The following is a 12,258-nucleotide window of genomic DNA, read 5'->3' on the forward strand; positions in this document are numbered from 1 at the left end:
CATTGGGTTCATCAATGGGGGGGATGTTGGGAAGAAATTTCAAAATTTGCAGATGACACAAAACTTGGAAGCATTGTGAACTGTGAGGTGGATAGTGACAGACTTCAAGAGAACATAGGCTGGCTGGTGGGATGGGCATACACATGGCAGATGAAATTTAATGCAGAGAAGGGATTGCTGGTTAAAGAGAAGGGATGCATTTCAGTAGGAAGAACGAGGAGAGACAAAATAAAAATAAAAGGTACAATTCTAAATTGAGTGCAGGAACAGAGAGACCTGGGGATAAATATGCACAAATTGGTGAAGGTGGCAGGACAGGTTGAGAAAGTGGTTAATAAGACACATGGGATCCTGGGCTTTATAAATCGAGGCAACGAGTACAAAAGCAAGGGAGTTATGATGAACTTTTATAAAACACTGGTCTGTCTGTGTCCGATTCTGGGCACTACACTTTAGGAAGGATATGAAGACTTTAGAGAGGGTGCAGAAAAGATTTATAAGAATAATTCTGGAGATGAGACTTCAGTTATGAAGATAAATTGGAGAAGCTGGGGTTTTCTCTTTGGAGAAGAGACGGTTGAGAGGAGATTTGATAGAGGTATTAATCATGAGGGGCCTGGACAGAGTAGGTAGGGAGAAACTGTCCCCATTGGTGGATGGCTTGAGCACCAGAGGACACAGATTTAAGGTGATTGGCAAAAGAAGCAACAGTGACATGAGGAAAAACTTTTTTGCACAGTGAGTGGTTTAGGATCTGGAATGCACTGCTTGAGTAAATCGCAATCGTGACTTTCAAAAGGGAATTGGATAATTATCTGAAGAAAATTGCACTGCTATGGGGAAAATGGCAGGCAACTGGGATTTGCTGAGTTGCTCTTGCAGAGAGCTGGCACAGACACAACAGGCCGAATGGCCACCTCTGCTGTATCCGTTCTGATTCTATTCTAGAAACTATTGGCTCAAGGCAATTAAAGCAAGTGTTGATTGTGGAACTGTGTGGGGCCTGGGCTGGTGTCACGGTCAGTCTTCATTGCAGTTCTACCTTCCTGCTTACCACTCAGCACCACTTGTTGGGACATTAACATTTCTCTCTCATTCCCCCGCCCCACCTGTGCTCTCCAATTCTTTCTCATTCATCCTGTGACTGGTTATCTTGATTTGTTGTGATTTGATTTTCCAGTTCTCTATCTGCCTGACGCTGATTTTTTTGCTACAATTGGTCGCCGGGGTTCTGGGTTTCGTCTTTTCAGATAAGGTACGATTTGACTTTCTTTTAATGGAGAATAATGTAGGTTTATGGGGTGAAGTGGGGGGAGCTGATCCACAGGATATGATGGTGGAGAGGGTAATCAGGACAGACACCAGCAAGATGGAACAGTCTAATAAAAGGATGATGAGGTAAATGAGGAAGTTGTGATCTGGTGACACCGCTTTAAGATTTAAAAGACTGGAGATGGTAGGAATGGAAGAGGTGAGGAGTGGGAATGGGCAATGAGTCCTCCGGTTAACACAATAGATGCGAGGATCAGGAGGTGGAGAGGAGCCGGATCGTTGTATAAATGGAGTTTGGGTGTAACACGAGGGGAAAGTTTGAATTGAATCAACATAAAATCTCCACATTTGCTTCTGATTTTTATCAAAAATGAGATGTGTGTATCCCTAGTTACAAGAGCGTTGGCATTGGGCTGATCATTCATTGGTGGCATGGCTCTTGAGTGTTCAAGGAAATTAATGAAGAGAAAGCAGCCTTCAACTTGTTATGTGAATAGTCAGCTGAAGGTAGGGAAGATTTTGGAGTTAACACCACTGCTTTGAGAAGGGAGACCTGTAACTATAAAATCTACAAAACTGAAGTTCTACAATGTTAGTGTTCTTTGTTTTTCTCTGTATTGGTGTCATGGTCTGATACAGACTGCCTGATCTGTAACCTGTTCCAGAACTGCAATCTGTGCTCCCAGAGCAGCTACAGATCCCATGGGTCACATCCAGGCATCTTTTCACAAGTGCCAACCTTGGGCAAATGCTGAACTTCTCTGACTCTATTCTCTAAAATCTGTACATGTCGGTATGTTCTTCTTTCATTCTTGGGATGTGGGCATTGCTAGCAAGGCTGCATTTATTGCCCATCTCTAGTTCCCCTGCGAAGGTAGTGGTGGGCCTTCTCCTTGAACCACTGCAGTCACTGTTTTGTTCTTTGTATCAATTTTGATGCATTGGAGTGTCTTGCTCGGTCACTTCAAAGGGCAGTAATGAGTCAATCATGCTGATACTGGTCTGGAGTCACATGTGGACCAGTCTGAGAAAGGACAGTTGATTTCCTTCCTTGAAGGACATTAGTGAGCCAGTTGAGGTTTTTACAGCATTTTAGTGGTTCCAGCTTTTAATTCAGATTTTTAAACTGAATTCATTCTTGAATGGTGCGATTTGAGCTTTCATTCTCTAGGTTACTTGTCCAGTAACACATTCACTACCCTCTGTTTCAAAATGTGGTCTGGGAAAAAAATTAATGAACTTGCGCACTCATCTTTTTTGTGTTCCTGTCACAGGGATGTGCCTCTAAACTGGGAATTTTTTTTTTTGTTTGGCTGTTGTTCACTGTAGTTGTGCAGTTCACAGCTCTTACTGAACTTTCTGTAATGTCTTTATGCTGGTTCCTCATTAACTGGTTGTGACACATTAGAATATGGTCATCATAGGCATGTTGAGATTGGTTGTTTTCTTTCAATTCTACTAACAATTTCTGAAAATGACCCTACAAAGGCAGACACATCGAATTACATAGAACTTTCGGCAAAGAACCATTTGGCCCAACTTGTCTATACTAGCATTTATGCTCCTCACGAGCCTCCACATACCCTACTTTGTCTAAATATATTTGCATTTCTCCTATCCCTTTTTCCCTCGTGCTTATCTAGCCAATTCTTAAATGTATCTGCTATCTTCCTTATCTCCCTGGGGTAGCAAGTTCCACATTCTAACTACTCAGTGAAGAAGTTTCTCCTGAATTCCCTATTGAGTTTATTATTGACTGCCTTATATTTATGGCCCCTAGTTTAGGTCTCCCCCCACATGTAGAAACATCTTCTCTAACGTCTACCCTATCAAACCCTTTCATAATTTTAAAAACCTCTATCAAGTCACCCCTGATTTTTTTTCTAGAGGTAACAGTCGTAGCTTGTTCAATCTTTCCTCATAGTTTTTACCCTCAGTTCTGGCATCATCCTTTATAAATCACCACCTGGAGGGCTTCTAGTCCTTTTTAATAAGATGGTGACCAGAACTGCGTCTAAGTACTCTAAGTGTAATACATTTGAATTATTTTTGTTTAGCTGAAGGAAGAAACAGGGAAATATAGCTCAGGGATACATAAGTTTCAATTGAGATCTTGTATATTTGCAACTTTGTTTGTTTCAATTGAGCTTCATGTGGAGCTTCTGCACCCTCTAGTGGCTTGCTGTAAACACAGCGTGGTGTGGAAGTGAATCATTGCATACCCAACAGTCCAAAGCTCATCTCCAGCTGGTGGTGGCCCACCTTTTTCAGCCGCTGCAGTCTGTTTGGTAAAGGTGCTCCCACAATGTGCAGTTGAAGCAGTTCTGATCACATCTGAGTGCCTTGCTAGGCCGCTTTGAGGGAAGTGAAGAGTCAATCACGTTGCTGTGGGACTGGAGTCACATAGGCCAGACTGGGGAAGGATGGAAGGTTTCCTTCCTTAAACGGCCAATTGATTTTTTTTCAACAATCTGACAGCTTCACTGTCACACTTACTGATACCAGCTATCCATTTCCAATTTAAAAAAAAAATCTGATTTCAGATTCCTAAACTGTCACTGTGGAATTTGAACACTCACTGGATTAATAGTCTAGTAATATGACCACTGCACTCCATACTCCTAGATATCCAGCAGATAATTGCAATGAAAGATTACTCATGGTGAGCAGGTAATGGGTGAGCTCCTGAGGCAGGGACCCAGTATTAACCCCAGAAAAGAGTCTGATCTTTAAAGAGGAGAAACACAGATCCTGACAGAGAAGAGATTGCTTTAAAACAGATGCATTGGTTCTGCCCATCAGTGAGTGTGGGGGGGTGTGCTAGCACGGTGGGGAGGGGGGGGGTGGGAGGGGAGTGTAGGGCCCCTGTTTATGAATACATTTTACACCCAAAAGTGTCAGTCCTGGGAATAGGGTCCAGTTGTTTGGGTGTGCAGGAAGAAGCCAGGTTCAGTAAGTGGGAAGTATGTCTGCCTCTAATTTCCGAACTCTTTCTCTCCTTCCAACACAGGCCCGATCAAAGGTCAGTGAGATCATTGACAGTGCGATAGTCCACTACCGGGATGACCTGGATCTCCAGAACCTCATTGACTATGGACAGAAGCAGGTACAGTGTCATGAGGGCATGACCCCTCTTCACTAAATAACCTTTAACCTGCCCAGTATCCCTGTCTCCCTCACTCCCTCCTCATCTCTTTCACGTGCTTGCTCTCTTCCCCATTTCTGATGTTGATTTGCACTTTCTTGCTCGCTCCTTCTAATCCTAATTTTTACATTCTCTGGTTCCTGGTAAAACAAAGGATTGGGTTTGGATTTCTTTTTCTTGTCTTTATCTAGTTACCTTTATGTCTTTAATGACTCGTGTATCTACACACCCAAGGTCCTTCCACTCCATATAATGAGTGCTGTTCACCTCCCTATTTTTGCTTCCAAAATGTAGCGCAACACATTTCCCTGTCAGTTATCAGCCCATCCTATCTAAGGGAGACAGTGGCCTAATTCAAGGCCTCTTCGGGTCTGCAAATGAGATCCGACCTGACCCGAGTCCGTTCTTTATTTTCCTGCGCCCGACCTGACCATCAGTTAACTTGCCTTCCGTTTTTCACTTTGTTTCTTACCTGCACAAGCTTAAAATAACTAACAAAATCACCTTTTAAAGTCCAAAAACTAAATTTAACATTAGAGTCACTTACCAGAGGTGGTAATGGAGCGTGTCCGATCCAGCCCGAGCCCGAATGCCGGACCCGGAAGGGTGACCCGACACGTCATCAGGTCCCATCGGGTTCGGGTCGGGTAGCAGGTCTTTAGGCCTAATGGTAATGTCACTCGACTAGTAATCCCGGGGCCAAGGCTAATTCCCTGGGAATATGCCTTCAAATCCCACCATGGCAACTGGAATTTAAATTCAATTAATTAATACATTTAAATTAAAAAGTTTGGTATTGAAAGCTAGTGTCAGTTTCATGGCACCATTTACTATTATAGATTGTCATAAAAACCCATCTGCTTCACTAATGTCCTTTTTAGGGAAGGAAATCTGCCATCCTTACTTCGTCTTGCCTACATGTGACTCCAGACCCATAGCAATGTGATTGACTCTTAACTGCCCTCTGAAATGGCCTAGCAAGTTGTCAAGTGTAATTAGGGATAGGCAACAAATGCTGACCTTGCCAGTGATGCCCACATCCACTGAAAGGACTTTTTTTTTTTAAAGTCCTCTTGGAGTCTTTCACGATATGTTGTAAAACGTCCTTTACAGTTTTTCACAATACGTTGTACCCATTCCCCTAATTTTGATATCAGCTATTTTTATATTGTGATGTTATGAATTGTTCCCCAATTCATAAGGCCAGTTCACTTTTTAAAAAAAATTCTCTGGATATGGGTGTCACTGGCAAAGTTGGTAATTTATTGCCAAACCCTAATTGACCTTGAGAAGTCAGCCTTCTTGAATCGCTGCAGTCCATGTGATGTAGGTACACCTACAGTGCTGTTAGGGAGGGAGTTGCAGGATTTTGACCCAAGTCGGAGCTTGCATGTGGTGGTGTTCTCATGCACTTTCTGTCCTTGTCCTTCTCAGTGGTAGAGGTCACAGGTTTGGAAGGTGCTGTCAAAGGAGCCTTGGCAAGTTGCTGCAGTGTATCTTGTAGATGGTATACACTGTTGCCACTGTGCGCCAGTGGTTGATATTTAAGGTGGTGGATGGGCTGCCGCTCAAGTGGGCTGGATGATGTTGAGCTGTTTTAATAAAATCTAAAAGTGACCCCAACATGTTTGTGGGGAGCATCAGTCAGGACATCTTCTCAGTCAGACAAGCTCTACTCCTACCCATTGCTTGCTGCCCTCCATCTATATACCCATATTCCCATGTGCTATTACCTTTGCCATAAGTCTCTATGTAGTGCCTTATCAGTGCTTTTTAAAAATCTGTTCAATCCACAACTACTGCATTTCCTTCACCAATCTTTTGTATTTATTCAAAACGGTCAAGACTGACCTATCCTTTAACAAAAGCAAAATATTGCAGACGCTGGAAATCTGAAAGAGAAACAGAAAATGCTAGAAATATTCGTCTGGTCAGGCAGCATCTGTTGAGGGAGAAAAACAGAATTAATGTTTCTGGTCAATGACCAATTTACACTGCCTCTGATTAGTTCCCATGTCTCCAGCAGCTCCTCTCCCACCTCTGCTGGTTCTGCAATCCCAATTACCACCAATTCTAAGCACTGAGGCAAAGTTCTTAGTACCTCTGCCACATCCGTGGTAGCGCACACTCGCCTCTAAATCAAAAGATGGTGGGTTCAACTCTTGCTGCAAAACTTGAGCACATAATTTAGGCTGACATTCCAGTATTGTGCTGTACTGTAAGAGGTGTCATCTTTAAGGCCCCGTCTGCCCCCTCAGGTGGACATGAAAGTCCCCTGTGACTGTGTTTCAAAGAAGAGCAGGGAGTTCTCCTTGCTGTCCTGGCCAATATTTATCAGACTACCCGGCCATTATCACATTCATCGTAGAAGCTTGCTGTGCACAAATTGGCTGCTACCTTTCCTACATTACAACAGTGACTACACTTCCTAAAGTACTACTTTTGGCTATAAAGTATTTTGGGACATCCTGAGGTCATGAAAGGCATTATATAAATGCAAATCTTTCACCTTTCCTCAGAGTGGTTTTACAAATCTTTGATTTATTTTGGAATATTTTTTGTAATAGAATGCATTTCCTTGATCGCCCATTGTTCCCAGGTGGTGATCCGAGTGTAACCTACTTCTAGACCTCTGAAAGGCCAATTCTGATAGCTCTCCACCGGTGAGGCTGCATGGAAAGCATCCAGCCTGATGGTCCCAAGGACTTCTCTCGCACTGACCTCCCCACATTGGCCTCCGCACTGCAGGTTCAGGAGCAGAGCTGCACTTGTGGACACAAACCCCACTGAGCATTGGCACCTTTGGGAAAGGAGGATGGGGAAATGCACTCACTATCCAACACTGGGAATGAAAGGCACTAACCTGTTTGTGTCCTCCTTCCCCTCTCCCACCCTCTTTCCCTACTACCTTTTCCTTCCCACAGTTCAGCTGTTGTGGGGGAATCTCATACAAGGACTGGAGCCACAACATGTACTTTAATTGCACGCTGGAGAACCCCAGTCGGGAGCGCTGTTCTGTGCCCTACTCCTGCTGCCTGCGCTCCAAGGAGGTGAGTGACTGAAGCGGGTGAATTTTGCAATAATAGACAGACTGCAGTCCTGTGCTTGTATTAATAATGATTCAAACACACAGTCAAAGAAGTTGATGATTAAATGTTCTATTCACTGCCAACAACCAGATTCTAAAGGATGCTTTGCCACAGACAATACTGACGTTAAAGTCAAGTGGATTCAACCCTCCAGGTTTCTCCTCCTTCATCTCCCCACCTCTCAGTGCAATGGTCTTGCTTTAACTTGGCTAAGAGGCCATTACATCACCACCTCCCTGACCTGCACTCTTGGGTTTATCTTGGGTATCATTAGTTCAACTGTGTCTGACTACTGGTGCAGAAAAGAATACACACAGGTGATTGGGCCTCAGCTGGAGTATTGTGGCCAATTCTAGGCCCCACACTTTGGGAAGGATGTGAAGGCCTTGGATAGAGTTCCGAGGAGATTTACTAGAATGGAACCAGAGATGAAAGACTTCAGTTATGTGGAGAGACCAGGGAGGTTGGGGTTATTCTCTTTACAGCAGAGGAGGTTACAGTGATATTTGTGTTCAAAATCATGAAGGGTTTTGATAGCGTAAATAGGGAGGAACAGGTTCTGCTTTAAAGGAGGTTGGAAGCAGATACACTAATAACTTTCAAAAGAACATTGGATGAATACTCAAAGGGTTAAAATTTGCAGGGCTATGGGGAAAGAACAGGGGAGTGGGACCAATTGGATAGCTGCACCAAAGAGCTGGCACAGCTACGATGGGCCAAAGGGCTGCCTTCTGTGCTGTGATTCTATGATTGTGTATCTCTTAAAAGATAATCCAATATATATTTTATATGACCAGTTACTGCCTTGCAGATTGTGTACATACTACAGATATCGCCTGTTGTAGTAAATGGAAAAAGCTGCCTGTAAAATATTCACAACTTCATCTAGCATATCTTCTCTAATGTGAACAGTGTGTCTTTGTTCTGGTGGGGGGAGAACAAACCAAAATGTTCACCCCTCCCTTTGGCCAACTTGCCATCTTACACTCTGACCCCTGTGTCCTTCCAATGCAGAAAGTGATCAACACCATGTGCGGGCAGGGGATGCAGGACCTGGACTACTTGGCTGCGGAAGAATACATCTACACCAATGGGTGCATCGACAAGCTGGTGAACTGGATCCATAGCAACCTCTTCCTGCTGGGTGGGGTGGCCCTGGGCTTTGCCATCCCACAGGTCCGTATCCATCCACTTTACTGCCACCTACATTTCAGCCCCTTGAGCCTGCTTTGCCATTCAATTAGATCACGGTTGATCTGTATCTCTCAACTCCATTACCCCCCCCCCCCCCCCCACCCCCCCTTTGTTCAGTACCTGTTAGTTACTCTTACCCAACACAAAAATCTATCAATCTGTTTTCAAATTTTCAATTAACCCCCCTCCCCCACCCTTATCAGATTTTGGGGGAGAGAGTTCGAGTTCCACTATACTTTTGTGTGAACAAGTGTTTCCTGACATCACCCCTGAATGGCCTAGCTTTTGTTTTTTTTTTAAAGGTTATAGGTTCTTATTCTGGACTCCCCCACCAGAGGAAATAGTTTCTCTATCGAACCTATCAAATCCTTTAATCATCTTGAACCTCTCAATTGGATCACCCCTTGATCTTCTACACTCAAGGGAATGCAAATTTAGTACATACAACCGGACTTCATAATTTAACACCTTTTTTATCCTGGTATTGTTCTGATCTCTGCATTTCTCATCCTGCAGACTCCCTTCCTTGGGAGCCCCCTGTTTTCCACCTCCCTCTCTTTCCCCCACCCAAACCAAGTACGTTCTTCTCTCAGTCTTGGTGAGTGATGGTGCAGAATTCAAGTGGGGCTGGGGAGGAAGGAGAAGTGAACTTGAATCTCTCTCCAGTGACTGGATTGTAATCGGGAGTAGAGTACCCTGCCTCCTTCATTCGGTGTCTCCTGCCCTTCCATTGCCCTGGGGTGCTGAGCTCAATTGCAACTAGTTCCCACTGAAATCAGGTGGTCCCCATCCAGTGTTATTGCTGGATGCACACTGCGAGGTGTTGATGCTTTCTGCAGTCAAATAGCACCTAATGAGGAATTGGGCGGCACAGTGGTTAGCACCGCAGCCTCACAGCTCCAGCGACCCGGGTTCAATTCTGGGTACTGCCTGTGTGGAATTTGCAAGTTCTCCCTGTGTCTGCATGGGTTTCCTCCGGGTGCTCCGGTTTCCTCCCACGTGCCAAAGACTTGCAGGTTGATAGGTAAATTGGCCATTATAAATTGCCCCTAGTATAGGTAGGTGGTAGGGGAATATAGGCACAGGTGAGGATGTGGTAGGAATATGGGATTAGTATAAATGGGTGGTTAATGGTCGGCACAGACTTGGTGGGCCAAAGGGCCTGTTTCAGTGCTGTATCTCTAAATAAATAAAATAAAATAAATAAATCAAATCATGAACAGCGATGATGGGGATCTGCCAGACATGCTGGAAAACAAGACAAACAAAAACTTGCATTTATGTAGTGCCTTCCACACCCTTAGGACTTCCCAAATCACTTTACAGCCAATGAAGTACTGTTTAAAGTGTAGTCACTGGTGTAATGTGGGAAATTGGCCAGAAAATTTGTGCACAGCAAGCTCCCACGAACAGCAATGTGATATTGACCTGATTATCTGTTTGGGTAATGGTTGAGGGATAAATATTGGCCAGGACAGCAGGGAGAACTCTCCTGCTCTCCTTTGAAATAGTGTAACTGGATCTTTTATGTCTTCGTGAAAAACTGAGGCCCTGCCTGCACTAACATGCCATCTGAAAGATGGCACCTCCAGCAGTGCAGCACTCCCTCAGTACTACATTGGAATGTCAGCCATGTTTTTTTAGTGCTAGAGTCAATGGAGTGTGGTTTGAACCAGTGACCTTCTGAATCAGGTGAGATTGCTACCAACTGAACCGCAGCTGAGCTACTGTAAATGACAGTATGAGCAGGATGTGGGTGAGGTATGGGCAATGTGTGAATATATTAGTTACAGGGTGCTGCTCCTTTAAGGAAACTGTGTTGGGGTCTGTGCTCACTTGTTTGTTTTTTTACTTCTCTCCTTGGCTGCCATCTCCAGTTGGTGGGAATTCTACTCTCCCAGATCCTCATCAACCAGATCAAAGATCAGATTGAGCTCCAGAAGTACAACAGCCAGCACAGAGCAGACCCCTGGTATTGACCCCTGCCTGCTACATACCCCACATCACAGCTATTCAAACACAGGGGCGACACAGTATTCTCCTGGAGCCATTTCACAAGCTGCCAGCGTGGAGATTAATCTAATTCTGAAGCCTTTGGGTTGTTTGCTCAGAAAGGACTGCCTCCCATCCGGATCAAGACAGTGCCACTCCACTCTTGGTGTGTTACATGCATTGTGTTCACAGGATGCCCAGGAACTGCTCAGGAACTCTGTTTTAATTGGATCTCTCATCCAGCCCATCAATTTCACTAACAAATTATTTTTTTTAAATAAATGTATATAATAGATGTCCTGTGGTATGACTGATGTAGAACAATGTCTGATGTACACCACTGGTACTGGCCACATCTCCCTATCTCCCTTCCCTTCTTATTGTGGTCTTGCATTTGCCTTTCAAGGGATTTGTTCATCTGTTGCTGGGAAACTGTTAATCTGAGCCCATGTTTGTTATTTGTTAAGCTGTCTGTTTCCCTGTTGCTCTCTCTTACTCTGTTAACGTCTATTACTGTTAATCTGTCCAATTTTTTGCTGCACTTGTACTGTGCCTCTTTGTCTCTCTCAGTTGGAAAGTCCGTGGTGAACGCAGCCAGTGCTTCAAGCAGTGCCTCCCAAACATCTACCGGAGGCCATTCAAGGTCATCAAAGTGCTTCTGGATCAGTGACTAAAACTAGCACAAAGAGGGAAAGTATTTCCTGGTTTATGGAGTTAGTGTATTGAAAGGGATTCTAAAAATGTCACATTACTGTGTGTGTGTGTGTATATACACGGGGATAATGTCAGTTAATTTAATTTTTTTGCTAAATGAAATATTTGTCTTTTAATAAAAATACATAACCTGTCAATTTACATTTTTAAATACTTTTGTATTGTACAAATAATGCAACAAGAGGTTTGCAGGCTGTTCCAGTAGATGGTGCAATGACACAGTGAGGTGGTTCAGTAATCCTGTTTATCGGAGAGAGATCGTACCTTCATGGCCACAGTTCCCTGAGCTGTAAATGCCGAGTCTTAGACGTTTCCAGCTTGGGAGGGAGGAGAGATCAAAGATTGCATTCAAAGCTTAGCTAAGATGGCACGATGGAGAAATAGCCTGCCAACACTGTCTGGACTTACTCATGAAGAGGTACCAAAGGGTTGGCCAGTCTTGGGGAAACAAAAACCTGTCACCTTTTAAAGACGGGAGGAAAGTGCCGATCGGGAGTGGTGGGGTTGCTAGGTGGCTATCTATAAGCCTAGGACCCTCCCTCTCCATCCAAGGGAGTTCTGGGCAGCCACATTGGCTTTAGATTGGGCAGAGGTTGAGGCTAATCTATACCTTGTGATGGAGCGCTCACAAGCTCAGGAAATAACTACAGATGAGGGAAGCCATTCAGCCCATCATTGTTCCTGATCAAGAACCTACTGTCCTCCTGTTGGAATGCCCAATCCTTTCTTATCTTAATCCTTTTCCTATCTTAAGGGGTGGTAGAGGCAGAAACTCTCATTTAAAACCATTTAAGAAGTATTCAGATGAGCACTTGAAATGCCACAGCATACAAGGCTGTGGGCCAAGTGCTG

General features: G+C 44.1%; 1 protein-coding gene across 3 annotated transcripts in view; it reads left to right on the forward strand.

Moving 5' to 3' along the window:
- Positions 1–11,547, forward strand: part of tspan33a (tetraspanin 33a) — a 37,844-nt gene extending 26,297 nt beyond the window's left edge. For 2 of the 3 annotated variants that reach the window (XM_068059417.1, XM_068059419.1), the window contains 5 exons: positions 1,181–1,255; positions 4,283–4,378; positions 7,342–7,467; positions 8,521–8,682; positions 10,578–11,547. In XM_068059417.1, the coding sequence (XP_067915518.1) occupies positions 1,181–1,255; positions 4,283–4,378; positions 7,342–7,467; positions 8,521–8,682; positions 10,578–10,679 (561 nt within the window). In that variant the 3' untranslated portion in view covers positions 10,680–11,547. The remainder of the gene's footprint in view (positions 1–1,180; positions 1,256–4,282; positions 4,379–7,341; positions 7,468–8,520; positions 8,683–10,577) is intronic. The other variant, XM_068059418.1, reaches the window with a different exon arrangement.
- The last annotated feature ends 711 nt before the right edge of the window (positions 11,548–12,258 follow it).

This window comes from Heterodontus francisci, chromosome 27, assembly GCF_036365525.1.
Source record: "Heterodontus francisci isolate sHetFra1 chromosome 27, sHetFra1.hap1, whole genome shotgun sequence".
Lineage (NCBI taxonomy): Eukaryota > Metazoa > Chordata > Chondrichthyes > Heterodontiformes > Heterodontidae > Heterodontus > Heterodontus francisci.